A 19,083-nucleotide genomic window follows, 5' to 3' on the forward strand; every position below is an offset into this window, starting at 1 on the left:
TAGCATCTTGGCTCAGGCTGAGTCAGCTGAAGCTGAATCCGATGAAGACGGAGGTTCTCTACCTGTCCCAGGGTGGTCCGGGGGGGAAGGTCCATCTGCCGGCTCTTGACGGGGTGTCACTAATACTGGCCCCTAAGGTGAAGAGCTTGGGTATGCTCCTTGAGTCCTCTCTTACAATAGAGGCCCAGGTAGCAGCCACTACTAGATCAGCATTTTTTCACCTTTGGCGGGTGTGGCAGTTGGCCCCTTTCCTGGAGCATGACGACTTAGCAGTGGTGATCCATGCCACGGTCACCTCAAGAATAGATCACTGTAATGCTCTCTACATGGGGCTACCCTTGATGCTGACTTGGAAACTACAGCTAGTGCAGAACGCTGCAGCAAAGCTGTTAATGGGGCTCCCCCGATGGGAGCATGTTCGGCCAGTGCTGAAAGAGCTAAACTGGCTACCTATTGTGTTCCGAGTCAGTTTCAAGGTGTTGCTATTGACCTTTAAAGCCCTTTATGGTCAGGGGCCTGTCTATCTGCGGGACAGCCTTTCTCCACATTTTCCCCAGAGAGCACTGCATTCAGGGACAAAAAAAATCTATTGTCCATCCCTAGACCAAAGGAGGCTAGGTTACGTTCAACGCAAGCTAGGGCCTTCTTGGTGGCAGCACCAGAATTGTTCAGTGCTCTCCCGGAGGCCATAAGGGCCCTGTGGGATCTTTCCACCTTCCACCTTCTGCAGGGCCTGTAAGACCGAACTGTTCCAACAGGCCTTTGATATCTAACCGAGAGAGAACTGCCACCCGACATCATATAGAGTACTAGGTGATCACCGTCAGAAAAGAAGAATTCGCTTATATTGTAGTGATACAGCACCATGAAATGTTTTTAAAATCTTAAAATCTATCTACTAATGGACGGCCGGCCCGGCTCCGCCCCAGGGAATCTCGACCGGGCTGTTGCGACGTGGCTTAGGCTGAGTGGGCTGAAGCTGAACCCAGCGAAGACAGAGGTCCTTTGTGTGGGTCGCGGCGCTCTGGGAGGGGAAATAGCTCTCCCGGCCTTCGACGGTGTGCCATTGAAAGCAGCGCGCCAGGTAAAGAGCCTGGGTGTTTTACTGGAGCCTTCATTATCGATGGAGGCCCAGATAGCAGCCACTGCCAAGTCAGCATTCTTCCATCTGAGGCGGGCAAGGCAGTTGGCCCCTTTCCTAGAGTGTCGGGACCTCGCAACAGTGATCCACGCAACGGTCACCTCAAGACTAGACTACTGTAATGCCCTCTACTTGGGGCTACCTTTGTGCCGGACCCGGAGGCTGCAGCTAGTGCAGAACGCGGCGGCCAGGCTGTTGTTGGGACTCCCGAGGTGGGAGCACATACAGCCGGGGCTACGTAGACTGCACTGGCTGCCGATTACATACCAGGTCCAGTACAAAGTGTTGGTCATTACCTTTAAAGCCTTATATGGCCGAGGACCAGCCTACCTAAGGGACCGTCTTTCCCCGTATGAACCCCAGAGAGCACTGAGGTCAGCCGGGAAAAATATAATGACTATCCCTGGGCCGAAAGAGATCAAACTACAGAACACCCGAGCACGGGCCTTTTCAGTCGCGGCCCCTGCCCTATGGAATCAGCTCCCTGAGGAGGTGCGGGCTCTGCAGAACTGACAGCATTGGGCACTTTAAGGGGCCAAAATGCTGAGACAAAGTTATGTAACTCCAGCTATACAGGATAATGAATAACATGTGAGTAGCATGTGCAGCTAGTTAACTAATCAAGGCATATGATTGGCTAGCTGCACTATAACAACAGAGGCCAAACTCTCAGTCTCCGGTGGGTCGATAGGAGAGGAGGACGGTGTGTAGGAGAGGAGAGATATTTGGATCAAGACTGTTACTCTGTTGGACTGGATAACGATATTGATGTATGGACTGGTATGTGTTGACTACTCTACTGGATTCTGATTCTGTACTGTTGACTTGGCTGGACCGATTATCTGTATACTGACCATTGGACTGACTATAACTACCTCTATTGCCTTAATCCCAAATATATCTGTTGAAACGGCTTTGTTTGGAGTTTGTCTTCATAGAACAGCAGCTGGGGCTACACTTATCAGAGTACTCAAACCGAAGAACTTCCCACGCACACTGTCAGGAACCTTAATCAGTTCCGCAGGGCCTGCAAGACCACCCTCTTCAGGTTAGCATATACGGACTGCTGAACAAGGCTGTTTAATTAAGGATCCACTAATGTGGTCCTAATCAAAGACTTATACTGCTGTGTAAATTGTATAAACTGACAGAACTAGCGTCAAAATACCATCGTCACTGTCAGACTAAGCTATAAAATCTTATTATACTGACTGGTTTTAATGATGTTAAATTTTAAAGTTTTATATTGTTAAATTTAAAGTTTATATCTATTATTGTATGTTTTATGAAATGCTGTTAGCCGCCCTGAGCCTGCCTAGGTGGGGAGGGCGGGATACAAATAAAATTTATTATTATTATTAAATGTAATTATGTTTTATTGGTTTTTATTGGTTTTAACTTGTGAATATGAATGTTGTCAGCCACGGTGAGTCCGCTTGCGGAGAGGGTGGGATAGAAATTTAAAGTAATAATAAATAAACATTATATCATAGAACACCGTATCATGAAAACGAAACACCTCACAACAGACAACATACATATTCGAGTTCTACATTAATAAAAAAAATTGAATGTCTAATTATTGGGTTTCACATTTGCAAAGATACAAATAGATAAATATAATGGAATGGTTTTACACATTTTTGCAACAAAAAACCCAGTTAAACAATATGATGCTTGTCCTAATGGGTAAAATGTCCATCAATCTATAACAGAACTGAAACTTTGCTAAGGCAGTCTGAAGAACCGCTTTCAAATACAGAAACACTCTTAGCAGCAAGTTTATAACTTTCTTCCTTTCCAATTTTTGCAGACAGAATATGTGTTAAGCTTTAAAAATTCAACCTTAAGCTAGTTACTTCTATGGCACATTAGTCTCAAAATAAATGAATCGAGGAAATAATTAAACTCCAAGAACATTTATTCTGGGTGCTCAAGGTGTTTAGAAAGAATAATATAATCCAAGTTATTGACTAATTATCCTCTTCAGTAATCTGATAGGTATGTCACATACAAAAAACTGTCCTTCAGCTGAATGCAACATGGATAATCTGACACCTTCTTTGAGTATTCCATTTCATTTTTTATAAGAAGAAGATTGGATTTATATCCCGCCCTCCATTCCGAAGAGTCTCAGAGCGGTTCACAATCTCCTTTACCTTCCTCCCCCACAACAGACACCCTGTGAGGTAGGTGAGGCTGGAGAGGGCTCTCACAGCAGCTGCTCTTTCAAGGACAACCTCCACCAGAGCTATGGCTGACCCAAGGCCATGCTAGCAGGTGCAAGTGGAGGAGCGGGGAATCAAACCCAGTTCTTCCAGATATGAGTCCGCACACTTAACCATTACACCAAACTGGCTCTCCAGTATACATTTTAAAATTAAAGCTTATTAAGGTAAAGGTATCTAAAATCACATCTACTTGATCACAAGCACTCTGAACGGGGTTTTTGTGTAATAATAGTCTGACAACTGCAGAACTCTTCACTATATAACAAATATACCAAGAACAAAAAAATAATTCCAACAAATTAAGATTAAGAAAAAGTCACTTACTTTCTCTGTAGTTACAGTGAGAGAAGGAACCAAGGATGGTGATGAATCAGATTGTTTCTTGTGTTTTTGTTTATGCTTATCTTTTTCTTTATATTTCTAAAAAGTATGAAAGCAAATAAAATGGAACATCAGGATTATGGAAAATAAAGGGGACTGCCATTTAAAGAAATTAAAAGATTACTTCATATTAATATATATGAGACATGTTTTTTGTGGTGCAACATCCTTTCAAAGGAACATATTATTAAGACTAAAAATAATTCTTTACTTCTAATGTCACACATCTATTCCAGAAGCATGTGTGTATATAATTATAGGATGAGATCTTTGCTTGGTTTACTAGTCTGGCTTGCAAAGAGCACTTTGAGGAAAGACAGACTCTTCCTTCACTACCTGGAAACAGCTTTTGCCATCTTTCTAAGTGCCTGCTGGAGATGAAGGGTAAGGGGAAAGCTGTGAGGCTCATGACACTGCTTCTGCCTTCCACAAAGCTAGACTAAAAAGGAACAGACCACTTCCTTTCTCTCCCTCACATGATCTACTCTTCAAAGAGTGGATGGGAGGGGCACCTCTGAGAAAGGGAGTCCTTCCCATTGAAAAAATTTTCAATGGTCTGTCATTTCAAAGTTATTTACGTTAGTTACTTAATTCATAGTTAGTTGCAGCCTTAATTATATCTAAAAATTCTTACTAAAACAATGTAGTTTATTTTCAGGATCTGATTTAAAGTCACCTGATACAGCAGCCTTACAGAAACTAAACAGAGCTGGTCAGTGCCTAGACAGAACATTTACAGTAAATTCTAGGTGCACAATTTTGAGTTCCACAATGGAAGTGAAGTGGGATAGAAGTGTAATAAAATAGCTATGACTTAGCTTTTTAAATTTAAAATGTGGATGAACTTGTAAACACTGTTTATGAGCTTTAGTTTGGTGAAATTTAAACCACTGAATTTTTCCATTCAAACTAGTTTGCAACCACTCATCTCAAAATTTCAGCACAGTTACAACTAAAGATATTATGACAGAGCAAGCACATATATGCATTTTTAAACAAACTATGTTATTTCAACAAATTTCATTCACAGATTGAGTACTATGGCACAAAGCTCTCAATAAAGAAGAAGACTGCAGATTTATACCCCACCCTTCGCTCTGAATCAGAGACTCTGATGGCTTACAATCTCCTTTATATCCTTCCCCCACAACAGACACCCTGTGAGGTGGGTGGGGTTGAGAGAGCTCTTACAGCAGCTGCCCTTTCAAGGGCAACTCCTGCCATAGCTATGGCTGACCCAAGGCCAGCTGTAAGTGGAGGAGTGGGGATTCAAACATGATTCTTCCAGATAAGAGTCCAGACACTTAACTACACCAAACTAAAACCAACAAAATCTTGATTAGATGAGATAAACTACTTTAGTTAAATCATCTAGTCAAGCTCTCCAGCATCTTCTTGTTTTTCTCTTCATTTTATATACAAATGGTATAGTAGGTAGTTCATAGTGACAGGTTATTTATTTCAAATCAGGCTATATATCATGAAAGCAAGTTGGTCATTACCAAATGTTAGAAGAGATATTCTATATAGAACCACTTTGTCAAGAGAGGCAGTCTAGAAATATTTTCAATAATTGGATTACCTTTAACATTAATGGTTTTTAAAAATTAATTCTACCTTCATAAAATATGTGACATTAAAATAACATTCCAAACATATCCTTTACACAAACTGAAAAAGAAAATTTCATTTCTCACTGAGCAGAATCAGTGTTATTAGACCAGTCAAAGTCATCAAGTGATTTAAATAAAAAGATCTCAGATCTCAGCAAGAATCAATAATGCAGCCTAATAAAACAATGAATTCTATCCTTTTACATACATAGCCTGTGCATTGTTTAGCTATGTTTAGTAATGGCCAATTCCTGTTGTCTCCTTCCTATAGTCAAACAGAAAGAACTTAAAAATGGCTGAGAATATTAGTCTGTTACCATGTTTGCCAAAGCACATTTTACTCAAACCTCCAGCTGTGTTGTCTTCCATAACTGAACACTCTTGCACATTCTCACATATGTGTGTGTGTGTGTGTGTGCCTGCATGCCCAGAAGGAACTCATTTGCATATTAGGCCACATTCTCTGACATCACCATTGTTTTGCACAGGGCTTTTTGTAGAAAAGCCCAGCAGGAACTCATTTGCATATTAAGCCACACCCCTGACACCAAATCATCCAGAACTGTGTTCCTGTGCGTTCCTGCTCAGAAAATACCAGAGAGAGAGAGAGAGAGAGAGAGAGCGCGCTGCTGGCTAATGTGAAACGTACATCAAGCCCAGAAATTGCAATTGTTTCATAAATCTGTTGCATTTTAATAAGAGTTATTAAATGATGAAAAATTTAACCAAGCATCCAGCTCATGGAGGTGGGCAACTATAAGCTACTTTAATATTTAAGACAGAAAAGGATTTGATAACTGATTCAAGAACATATTGCGTATGTATGTTCATATGTACAGGAAGTGATACTTCTGTGATATATACAGAAGAGCTGCCAATATGCTTATCAACTAATTTCAATAGCTGGACCAGATTATAAATTGGATGCACTATAATATAATTAGAACAACATGTTGAAAAGGATAGAATGGAATCTGAGGCAGTAAGATTTATATAAAGGCTTTATATTTAGAACTGGATGTCTTGGTCTTTTAGTCAACAGCCCCCTCCCCCATGAGAAAATGGCACTTATAAAGCATTCCTAGAAAAGAGTAGAAATTCCTAGATGAGTGCCAGGAAGCTAATTAAATAGTGATCACAGAAATGTTTTCACAACATTGTTAAAAAGAAACATAGCACAAAATCCAGAATTACAATTGCCCAATGTCAGAAATAGAAACAGAAGAATTGGTTTTAAAGCTACATGACATTTACCTACTTACAACTCTTTCTCTGATAAATCTGTAAAGTGGTGAACGAATTTTTCAGACTATGAACATTATTTAGTTAATTTTAAAAGTGAATAAATCCTCCCATGTTACATATATAAGGCTGACATTTTATGCTTACATATTCTACTCATCTCAAAAAAGAGAACAAAATGTATGTCTTTGTCCAGGATAACAACATGACAAAAAATATCTCATTTAATTGTTTTGCCAGCCAATACATAGTTGATTATGACTGCCCATACAATAATGAAATATCTTAATACAGGAACATGCTCGTGACCCTTCCGAATAGAAAATATAGATGGATCATCAATTTAAGCAACAACAGCTTTAGAACTTATTTACATAATGCCATTAAGAAAGTACTACACAGAGTACAGGACAACAAGAAGCTTATAGTCCCAAGGAACTTACAACCTAAAATTTGCTACAAAAAGAGACAACAAAATGAGGGGAGGGAGAAGGTGAAAATACATAGGAAAAGAATATGCATTTATTCTAGTCACATATATTTAGGCAGAGTTTCAATAAAGCAGTGGTTCGCCGACTTCTTAAAAAACCTTCCTTAGACCCAGTCAAATTGGCCAACTATTGACCGGTGTCAAACTTGCCCTTTTTGGGGAAAGTCATTGAGAGGGCAGTGGCAGCACAGCTACAGGGGTTTTTGAATGACACTTCCGCATTAGACTCATTTCAGTCTGGCTTTCGCCCGGGACATGGGACGGAGACGGTACTGGTTGTCCTCTTGGACGATCTCCTAAGACATCTGGATCAAGGTGGATCAGCAGTGTTGCTGTTATTAGATCTGTCGGCTGCCTTTGATACAGTTGACCACCAGCTGCTGTTGCATTGCCTTGCCAACACGGGAATTCAGGGGTCTGTCCTCCAATGGCTTACTTCTTTTCTCCAAGGTCGAGGACAGAGGGTGGCAGTGGGGGAGAAGTCATCTCGGAGACACCCAGTAGTGTGTGGGGTGCCTCAGGGGGAGGTTCTCTCCCCAACACTATTTAACATCTACATGCACTCCTCGTCCAGATTGTCCGGAGCTATGGGCTGGGATGTCACCAATATGCGGATGACACCCAGCTCTACATCCTGATGGGCGGCCAGGCTGACTGCATCCCAGAAAATCTGGATTGAGCATTACAAGCCGCTGTGAAATGGCTCAGACAAAGTCGACTGAAATTGAATCCAGCAAAGACGGAGGTTCTGTACTTAAGTCGAGGCGGCCTGGGAAGAGAGATCCCTTTACTGACCTTCGATGGGGCGCATTTAGCGCCAGCTTTGAAGGTCAAGAGTTTAGGGGTTCTCCTGGAGCCTTCATTAACTATGGATGCCCAGGTGGCAGCCACTGCCGGATCTGCATTCTATCATCTTAGGCAGATAAGACAGTTGGCTCCATACCTGGAATGCAGCGACTTGGCTACAGTAATTCATGCAATGGTCACCTCGAGAATAGACTACTGTAACACCCTCTACATGGGGCTGCCCTTGACTCGGATCCGGAAGCTGCAACTGGTGCAGAATGCTGTGGCCAGGTTGGTATTGGAGCTGCCTTTACAAGTGCACATCCAACCTGCACTGGAGATGCTGCACTGGTTGCCTGCAGTGTTCCGAGCCCGGTTCAAAGTGCTGGTTACGACCTTTAAAGCCCTATAAAGAGGTACTTTTCTCCCTTTCTCACAATACAAGAACCCATAGGCATTCGATGAAATTGCTGAGCAGTCGGGTTAGAACGGATAAAAGGAGGTACTTCTTCACCCAAAGGGTGATTAACATGTGGAATTCACTGCCACAGGAGGTGGTAGCAACTATAAGCATAGCCAGCTTCAAGAGGGGGGTAGATAAAAATATGGAGCAGAGGTCCATCAGTGGCTATTAGCATGGCTTCTCTTATGTTCTTATGGACCTGTCTATCTTCGGGACCACCTTTCCCCACATGAGCCCCAGAGAGCACTACGATCAAGCTTGTTAAATCTGTTAAAGATCCCCGGGCTAAAGGATGCCCGTTTGACCACTACAAGGGCAACCGCCTTTTCTGTGGCTGTGCCTGCCCTCTAGAATGCCCTCCCTGAGGAGACTAGGGTCCTGCGGGATTTATCACAATTCCGCAGGGCCTGTAAGACATATCTGTTCAGGCAGGCTTTTAATAACAAAATGGAGGTACTTTTAACAGCTATGGGGGTGTGCACTATCTACGCCACAATATCATCACAAATTAATTCAAAACAGACAGAACGCCATCTGAACTGTATTTAAACTGTTTTAATATTTTAATGTTTTAATAATGTTTTATTATTATTATGTGAATCTGTCATCGAATTGTGACTGTTGTTAGCCCTGAGCCCGTTTGGGGAGGGCGGGATAAAAGTGCAATAAATAAATAAATAAATAAATAAGAGGAGCCTGCCAAAGGCCTTCCAGAAAACCTGGGTCTTGAGGAAGAAGGATTTGAGGAAAGAGAGAAGAAGAAGCATCACACTGCTGCTCTGGGAGTTCTAGGTATAAGGTGTGGTGAAATTTTACCCACAGGTATCTGAAAAAAGATTACAGTTTATGCATGGATGTAAACCTAAAACCAACTTTATAGGCAAATGAAAGGTTGAAGAATGCCAATTCCTATAAAGTAGTCAACAGAACAAAGTAACTTTTTGTTGAACAGTAACTTTGTTCTGTTCAAGGAGCCTGCTGAAGGATAGCAGGGGTCTGGTGGAGATTAAAGAAACAGCTCCATCCTTTGTAAGGAAGACTGCTTTGTTCTTTGTTTGATGAGAAGGTTGGTTTGCTTTAAAAAAAAAAAACTGGGAAGATACCTTTGGAAAGGAATATTTTTAGGAACAAGAGAGACTTGAATGAAATGTCCAGGATTGACTGGGTAAGAGAGTGACCTAAATATGGCCTGAAAGAGAAATCTGGTAAGTTTTAAGATTATTTTGCCAACTTTTTAGCTCACCAACATAGGAACAGATAATTGCATTTATTACTCATTTATTTTCATTTTGTTAGACAATGGTCTTGTTCAATCATATGTTTTCCCTTTCTATAATCAAATGCAATGTTTTCCTTTTCTGAAATTGGTTCTATGGTGACTTACCTGCACCCCCCAAAAAAGCCTAACATGGCTCATGCTTATCAGATACAAAGACACCTACCAGGATCTTAATTACTCTAATAAGTAAGATTCTCGAGGCTTCTCCTACATCACTAGTGGCCAGTTCTTAACTTGACAAAGAGACAAAAATAGTCTAGTATCCCAAATACAGACAAATCTTAAATTCTAACTAATAATGGTCCAAAAAGAAATCCTATTGCAATTGGGGGCAGCGGTAGAATAAAACTGGAGAGGTGTTCTCACTAGGTCTAGCACAGGGGTGGCCAAACTGTGGCTTGGGAGCCACATGTGGCTCTTTCACACAGACTGTGTGGCTCTTGAAGCCCCCACAGCCCTGTCTGCTGACTTGGAGAAGGCACGTCTCATTTAATCACCTCTCCAAGCAAAGCCAGTCAGCAGCTCGGAAAATGCATTTAAAGTTAAAGTTGCTTTCTTACCACCTCTCTCTCCCTTTCTACCGTCTATTTTCCTTCCTTCCTTCCTTCCTTCCTTCCTTCCTTCCTTCCTTCCTTCCTTCCTTCCTTCCTCCCTCCCTCCCTCCCTCCCTCCCTCAAACTTCTAATATTCATGTCTTCCGGCTCTCAAACATCTGACATTTATTCTATGTGGCTCTTACAGTAAGTAAGTTTGGCCACCCCTGGTCTAGCAGCTTGGGGCTGGAACATCTGGTTAAATTTCACATCCCCATAGTAGAATGAGGTGACTGTAGAACCAATTTGGACACAAGCAGCAGCAAAAAATAAAAAGCAAAGTTGCTTCTGGAACCAGGAGGCCTTCCGATAACCAAGGGTGGTAGACCTGAAGGAGCAAAATATAAACAGAGATGTCATGGGGCTGGGAAATGGGGGGAGGGGAACCCATGGAGGCTTTGTAAGTAAGGACAAGCAGTTTATGTTGCATTTACAAAAGGACAGAAAGCCAATTTAGAGATTTAAGGATGGGTATCACATAAAGACAAAGATGTGAAGACTGAAAACAGAGTTCTGGATGGGGAAACGGGTCAAGAAGAAAAGGCTGTAGTAGGTGAGGGTGGGGAACCAAAGGTTTTGCTAAGGGAGCAAAAAAGGAACAGCTGGATTTTTGTAAAAGGAGAAGCAGCATCCTCTGGCATCAGACTGAATACAGAGAGCAAAAAGGAGACAAGCCTTTGCCCCTCCTATAGAAGATGAATGGGGCTATTGTCAATTGATATGACGAGAGCATGGAGAGAGTAATGCTAGGGTGGGAGGATGGAAAATCAGATGTTCAGTATTCATGATATTCAACTCTGCAATATACAAGGGGACAAAGTAAAAATATCAGACAACTATAAGATATATGGGAAGAAATTTCAGGGGGGGAGAGAATATCACAGGCTTCAAAGTGACAATTTAAAGATGGTTAAAAACTTTACACAAGTAAATACAACCAATGTTATACTGTCCAATATTTGCAACATTAAATTATATCAAAAATACAATAATTTTGTACTTTCCTACCTATATTCTACACGTTAGATGAACCTTAACAGACATAAAGGTAAAAGACATAACATAAAAGGTAAAAGACATAACATAAAGGTAAAAGACATAACCTTAACAGACATAAAGGTAAAAGAATGCAGACATGATATTATGAGATATCTTCCAAAGATATATGAGAGTGATGACATATATATAATTTCTGTGGAAAATTATCCCTCATATGTACAGTTTAGTAATTCTTCTCCTAAGATCAATTCATAGCAATTCTGTTTCAGGATAGCTGTTGCAGGCAACTGCCACCAAACTACATTGGGAATACACACATTCCACACTACCATATGCTCATCTCTCTGCCACAACCATCAGCAGCACATAATCCTCTCTATTCTGGTTAACAGTGTAATCTAATTTTGCATAACCACATTGCTAGCCACAGGTCTGGATGCCATGATCAGTCAGTGAAAAGTGTTTATAGCCGCAGGTCTTTCTGGTTGCCCCCAACCCGCCCGGCCTGCAGCCATTTCTAGCCCCAGGAAGTTTATTTCCAGGCAGGGGTGAATTGGAAGGTGGAAGAGGGGTGTTTGAAATTATTCCTTCCTGCCTCTTCCAGAGACTGAAACCAGGATTAGAATTAGTCATGCTGGTTTAGATGTCATCATTAATTATTATCATGAAAGGGGTGGTGCAAGAGAAGTAGAATGGGCATTCCCCAGTTACCAAACCATGATCTAGTAATAACAGAATATAATGTCTGAACTAAGTCACAGTCCAACCTCATCTAGTAAAATATGATTTGAGCAGCAACTGGTTCAAGCAAGTAATGTTGTAATACCAATCACTGATCTTAGAAATCAGAAACGAAAGTTTAGCTGCCATAATAGCCTGTTAAAACAGAAACAGAAAAACCTATTGCATCTGTAAAAAGACTACACATTTTCTGTGGCACAACTTTTAATGATCCACTTTGTGCAAACCATTACAATGAAGGAATGTCAAATATGCAGGTCAGAAAATAGTCCAGGTGAAAGCCTGGATCCAGGCAGGGAACTCTAGAGGAGGAATTGTTCCTGCCAGGTGGATTGTCACTAAGAATTGGGACTCATGAGCTCTCTAGATCTGGGAAATGATTTGAGAGGAACAAAAGGACCAAGGTCACTTTGCTCTATATTCCTACTCTGAACCAGAGATGGAAAAGGGCCCTATGAGTCACCAAGGCACAGAAAGCAAAAAAAGCATCTCACTGGGAACAGAGTATAAATCTAGAGCGTAACTAGTAAAAAAAAAAAAAGTCGGACTTTCTGGCAGACTCTGCTAGGCAGAGTGTTACCAGTAAGAACTTGTGAAGTATATCCTTCACTTCTCTAAGATAGTTGCATCCATTGCACAAAGCTATTGGCCCATATATAGATAGCCACAGAGAAACTGGGGTATGTGAAAATGGAAAATTCTGCAAAAGAAGCAATGAATCCTTTCCTGAGTGCTGCTGAAATGTGCTTTTAGCATGGATATCTTGGTACCACTGCTGTCAAAAGAGTGTGTGAGAGAAAACCAATGGGGTCACTATGGTATTCACCAAAAAGGAAACCTGAATACTGCCAAAGCCTCTGGAAGCTGGCTATAGAACCTGGATGCCAGATTACACGTCATCTTGCCCAGTCCTGGAGTTTTCCATTCTGCCTTAACCACACTTTAAACAATTCTGGGAAAGAGATAGTTAGTGGCTTTGCCTGGAAAACAGCTCTACTAGCTCCTCTGCAGTCTTCAGTCAGTTTTGGCCAGAATCTTGGGAAAAAAACACTCTGGACATAAGAATCATGCTCTGCCTGTACTCTGCTCAGAGGCCTTGCCTGATAATTTCCATTCTTCCAGCTTTGAGCAGTTCTCAGAGTGTTGCAAAATGGATTGATCTACACATGGGGTAGGAACTTGGGAATCTAGCTGAATGACATCATGACCCAAGTTTCTGGATTGTATGAGCTGAATGGGTTAGAACACCAACAAGGGGAAACAGTTGGTACCCTTGGTATAGGACCAGGATCCTCCTCTCTGGTCTTCTTTTCCAAATAACTGTTTCTGTATTCATACGTCTTGACTTTCTTGTGAAAGCTTTGAAGTGGTGCCAAGGCTAGCCTACAAGTTCTTTCTGCCCTTCTCTCACTTCAGGAATCACTACCTGCCCAGATACAATACCTACAAACAACCATTGTGGAATTCTGTTCACTTAAAAGAACTCAGAAGCTACCAGCACTCATAATTCACACTACAGCCAGAGCAATATTTCTGAATGGGCATTGCTGTTTTCTAGTGTGTGGTAGAAACAGTTAGAGTCAGAAGACATATGGGGAGGAAAGCAGAAACTGAGTCCCCAGAAAGGAGCACAGCAGAACAGCTGTTGTCATCCTCTCTTTAGTTTCTGTCTGCAATCACGGAGGAGGGCACATTTATTTAGGTCTACATATGTCTAACATTTGCTGTAACTTGCCAGACTGGACCGAAAAGTGGTAGCAAAGACAGATAGCAGTACAAGGCTCCACATATTCTATAGCTTCTTCCAAACAGCATGAAGCAGTAGATACTCTAGTTGGAAAGGGTGGGTGTGTGTGTCAGTACTAGCCTAGAAGGTCATTCTCTGCCTTGCTCCCACATCAGGTGTGATCTCCCTTCTGCAAGATACATCAGGTGTCATTCTCCTTTCTGCAGAAACTGCAAAGTGAATTTTTGCCAACTGATGCCATGCCTCAGGCCTCTTTTTCAAACAGCAGTATATAAAACAGGGGTGGGCAGGGAAAAATTGCCTCATGGAATAATGAAATACTGGTTTCTCTGAGTTTGATCATGAGCTCTGCCAAGACCCTAATACTGGGAACTAAGGAGAAGCCTCCTGTTTGGTATCTTCTACATAAAAAACTGGCTGCTGATCATAAGGAGTAGCCATTCCATCAGACAAACTGCCCCAATGCAAAATCATTCAAGAATAAGAAACACAAAATATTGAATAACAAAGCAAATACAACTCATCCAGTGTTGTTCCTTCTTCCTTCCCAAGGCATAAATAAGATACCTTGCAAATTATAGAATTTACGAAAGGATGCAATCCCAATCACAGATCGCTCTCCAAATACAGAAACAACACCCAAACGGCAAACTGGATTAGAATAACATCTCTACATTTCAGAACACCTTAAAGTTAACTTACAGTAATTGCTATGTCAATAGGATGCTAATGATTACTTCTTCAGAACTCCCACTGCACCTTCTTTTTCTAGCAGCAGTTCAAGGACAGAGACAATCTGCTGATCTATGTATTATTTGCATATCTATGTATATACAAGTGCACAGGAAAAATCCAGATTTATGTATTTGTATTATCTGCAGATCTATGTATTACTTTTGTTATATACAAGTGCACAGGAAAAATCCAAAAGCATATTTTTGGTATTCTGGAAAGATTAGCAATTTTTGAGACCTTGAGATTGAAATAACACAGTTTTCAACCAAGTTAGAGGAGACATTTCTAACTGCCTATATTTAGGTAGAAGAGCTCTGTCAAGACTTTGTCAACTGCCAGGCTGCAAGCAAAAAACACAAATTCATTTTATTCAAATTAAATGTATTTGTATTTTACAGTTATTAAAATTTGCATTAATTATTATGATTTCAGAGTTAGTACATATTCTCTTTACCTGCTTCAATGAAGACAGCAAAAAAGGTTCATTATTTAAACCACTGCTTTTGAAATGTATTTTTATCAAATATAACAGGAATAAATGATTATATGTATTAGTATACCATATGAAAGTTTAATAATACCTGCAATTATGTAGATGAATTCCTGCTTGAAGGTTAAGGTGGCTTATCTAAACCTTAAGCTTGAGAAAAATAATGGGAAATGTGACCAGATAGAAGGAATTTAAGGAGGAGTACATCACCCCTTTCTAAATGTAATGATCAAGATTAAAAAGCTAAATACTGCTAACAGGAACATGAAAACAGTGTAAGTCTGACCAGGAATTTGGAGGGTGAAAGACTACACTGGAACTTCAATTAGCTCACAAGAAGCAGAGAAGGGCAGGTTAGTTTACTTTTCCATTGTCTCTACAGCCATTCCTGGGGCATACCTTGCTGTCCACATGAGAGCCCCGACTTCCAGTATCACCTTTCTGACACTCTTAAGGGACTATGTGGGAAAGGGAAGGCAGACAGGCAATATCCTCTTCCACCAGCACTTTATGCTGATGCATTATGATGACGCATAAGATAAAACTTTATGGTTTCTGTCTAAAAGTACAAAGTGTAAGCAATTCTCATCTGAGTCAATTAACTGATCTGCTATGATATAAATCAGAATGAATTTCAGAATGAATAAATAAGATGATTTGGAATGACGAACAACCCTCCCATCAGATCTGCAGTTGCTATAAGTTTTCAAAAAGTTGCTTCTGCTTCTACACCAAAACATCAACTCTACCTCACAATTTCCAAGAGCGAGCATCCATCCACCAGAAAAGTAACCAAAGATAGAAATGTGAATACTTCACTTACAAGATACTACCAAAAATTATAACAAAATAAAAAAATTGAAACATTTTCTCAATAAAGTTGGCTTATTTACCACTCCACGTGGAATGATAATTCAAATGTTACTTTTTTTATCCTCAGAAGCAAAAGAGCAATTTTTTCTTCCAACACACATAGCACAGCAAACACACATACCTCAGGGTATATGTCCCCAGTAAACTCACTTGTACCAAATATGCCGCAATAACAATTAGAAAACCATCTCAGACAAGGCACAAAATACACTAAATAGCCGTTAATGAGTAAGACCTTTTGCCGAGTGAGACATTCCAGGCCCTGAAGGTGACTTAAACATCTATGGGAGGCTACAGAAATCCCTACTGGACACTCCACCAAGCATCTTTTCTTCAAACACATCTAGTTCGGATATTTGTTACTGGACAATAAAGTTCAAAACTTCCTTCATGACTGAAAAAATAAGTTTCAAAACAAAAATAATCAATGAATTTTGATACATCAAAATATAACGAAGTAAACAGATATTTACTATTACTATTATTATTCAGAAGGACATTATTAATTCATTCATACTTTCAAGCTGTAATTAGCTTAACACTGCACAGAATCTACAGGTAAACCATCAACAATATTTTGAATTCTATACTAATCTTAGTAAATTGACTAAAACTACCACTAAACATCAAAACCATCTTGCTCTCCGAAAAGTTCAAAAGGTCACCTTTTTCCTAATAGTTTTATCAATGCCTTGCAGCAACGCATGTCCAAGAACATGTCAATATAGCCACTACTTAGAAAAACCAGGGGCAGGGAGAAAAGAACTATAAAATGAAGGAAAAAAAACTTCATATGTTAAGTGAACAAAAATACATTTGCCAAAATGGAAATGCACTACCAAGACTAAAACATATTCCGTGGGAAAAAGACTATTTTATCAGTTTTTGTTTGGCACTTCCACAACTGCAACTTCAAGATATAACTAGAGTGCCTCTTTTGTATTTCTCAGTATTTACTTACTCTACTTGGCTGGGATTCAAAGAGCCCCTTCTACACAACTAAAGCACTTCACACATGGGCAGAGAGAGGTTGCCTCCTTTCCCTTCCAGACAACAAATTCTTTGGAATTCCAGAGCCCCCGACACCAGAAGGATGCCTTAGGGAGAGAGGCATAAGTAGGTGAGCCAGAAAAGCTTGATGCACACGTCCCATGGCTCCTCCAAGTCAATGTACATTAATTTGAAAAGTCAACTCCATTCCTCAAGAAAACAGTTATATCACAACAGGAAAATAGTGTTCAACACAGATTTAGAGCATCCATACAAAGTTTCTTTTTCTTCCTGAAGGTTTCAGTTATTTATGCAGATTTGCTGTACACAGTGGAAAAACAAACAACAATCGTAAATTTGGTATTTTGAGCCAAAAATTTGCAAGTATTCACTTACCAACACTGAATCAACCTTCTTCCCTAAACTATCTAAAATCAAAGTATAAGAAGAATAAGTCAACAGGGATGCATTTAGGTTTAGTGATTTTTTTACAGTTTATTGAAAGATTACAGATTTCCATACGAATGACATGGCACCCTGTAATTACAGTACAAACAAGTTCTAGTACCACCAAAAGATCAGACAGCAAGCAACTTCTAGCTGTCTTTCTTCAACAATGAAGTGAAATGGGTACATGAAAGATTGTAACAGAGAGCAGGCTGTGAGAATAAAAGTGATATTTAGGAACTAGGATGCTACTCATATAATCAAATGAAAAACAAGTTCATAGTGTCGTTTTTTAACAAGAAGTACGATTAGATCAATTGCATGCAAGAAACCCTACTTTAGTTGCTAACTTAAACCCATTTTTTTCATATGCCAAACAAGGAGACTGGTAAAATGAAATAAAGGGGGGGGGGAGTTTCTCTGCTAGATCCTGTTACTTCCAAATCAACATGCATACAATGTTAATACAGCTGTTCCCCACATTTCAGAAACCAAACATACCCATACATTTAATAATTTCTGATGAAACATTTTGAAGGTGCTAATACTACAAAGCAGATGTGTTATGTAACATATCCACTTACTTTTTTCTCCTTCTCATGGTGCTTATCCTGAGAGTGAGAGGAAGAATCACTTAAACTTTGATCATATGACCTATTAGATGCTCGTTTGCTCTTTTTCTAAAAAGAGAAAATATATACTTATGTAAATGACTATAGATAACAGCCATCTAAACTAGACCTGACAATTGCCTTGTGACTCAAAATAAAAATACATGAATTTATCTAAAAACTAATTAAAATACAGTCTAAAAAAATACTGAAAAAACAGGGATCAAACACCTTTCAATACTACCAGCATTTGTAAAAATGTCATTGTATATTCAAAAGCATAATTTTACATCATATGTGTATGCTGAGAAATGCTCATCAGTTTTACATGTTATAACTTTCTAGCTTAAAGAGTTAACATGTAGATTTGTTCTATAAATGTTCTCACTTAAGAACAGCTAGATCTGGGGTAGGCAACCTTTTCTACCCAATGCAAAAAAAATGCACATTCTACCTGTGATGTTGGTGTGCCAGCAAACGAACATGAAAAGGGGAACTGGGACTGTACATGGACAGATAGTCTCAGGACAAGCTAAGCCCCAGTGGCACAGGCAGAATCTCAGGGATGTGCCTTGGACCCAGCTGGTGGTTGCATGGGTACAGGACACAAAAACAGGCACAACCTATGCTAGTTGCCTGCTCCCGCATTGTTTGTCCCAATATAGTGTTGCCAGTGCCTCAAACTGCTTCTGCTGAGATCTAATCCTGGGTACCAAGCAAAATTGTTTGATGTGTCACTGTCTGCACAGCACACATGCCAGGAGTTCCCTACCTCTGAACTAGAGAAAGAGTAAAATATGGAAAATGTCTATTCTATAGTTGATAAGAAAAGAATTTCTAAATAATCACACCTTAACATAAATTGCAATTTATAAAAAGTCTAGACCAAATCACCGGCAAGTGTCCAAAATTCTGAATGAAAAGTAGACACATTTATTGAGTCAGTGTAGCTTCCAGGAGCGCCAGCACTGACTTGATAAATCACTGTGATTGCATTACTGTTGGTTCCATCTATTGGAGTAGTGCCTTATGAAGCATTCGTCTAGCAAACGGTTTGTTTACCGGTCCACCGTTGCGCTTGAGATTTTCATCTTTGGGACATTTGAAATTTATTAATTCAGAGACAATTCAAGAGAATACATGGACTCCATATGATAGTGTATGGAAAACAGAGTTTTAGCTCTTTAAAAACATGGGAAGATGCACATTCGGCAAATGGAGCGGCACTTTT

At 40.1% G+C, this 19,083-nt stretch overlaps 1 protein-coding gene across 4 annotated transcripts in view; it reads right to left on the reverse strand.

Annotated features, from left to right (window-relative positions):
• The window catches only part of MLLT10 (MLLT10 histone lysine methyltransferase DOT1L cofactor), a 159,281-nt gene that overhangs the window by 74,874 nt on the left and 65,324 nt on the right, over window positions 1-19,083 (reverse strand). For 3 of the 4 annotated variants that reach the window (XM_060248389.1, XM_060248388.1, XM_060248391.1), the window contains 2 exons: window positions 17,826-17,921; window positions 3,697-3,792 (listed from right to left, as the gene is read on the reverse strand). In XM_060248389.1, coding sequence (XP_060104372.1) covers window positions 3,697-3,792; window positions 17,826-17,921 — 192 coding nt within the window. The remainder of the gene's footprint in view (window positions 1-3,696; window positions 3,793-17,825; window positions 17,922-19,083) is intronic. The other variant, XM_060248390.1, reaches the window with a different exon arrangement.

Source organism: Heteronotia binoei, chromosome 10, assembly GCF_032191835.1.
Source record: "Heteronotia binoei isolate CCM8104 ecotype False Entrance Well chromosome 10, APGP_CSIRO_Hbin_v1, whole genome shotgun sequence".
Taxonomy (NCBI): domain Eukaryota; kingdom Metazoa; phylum Chordata; class Lepidosauria; order Squamata; family Gekkonidae; genus Heteronotia; species Heteronotia binoei.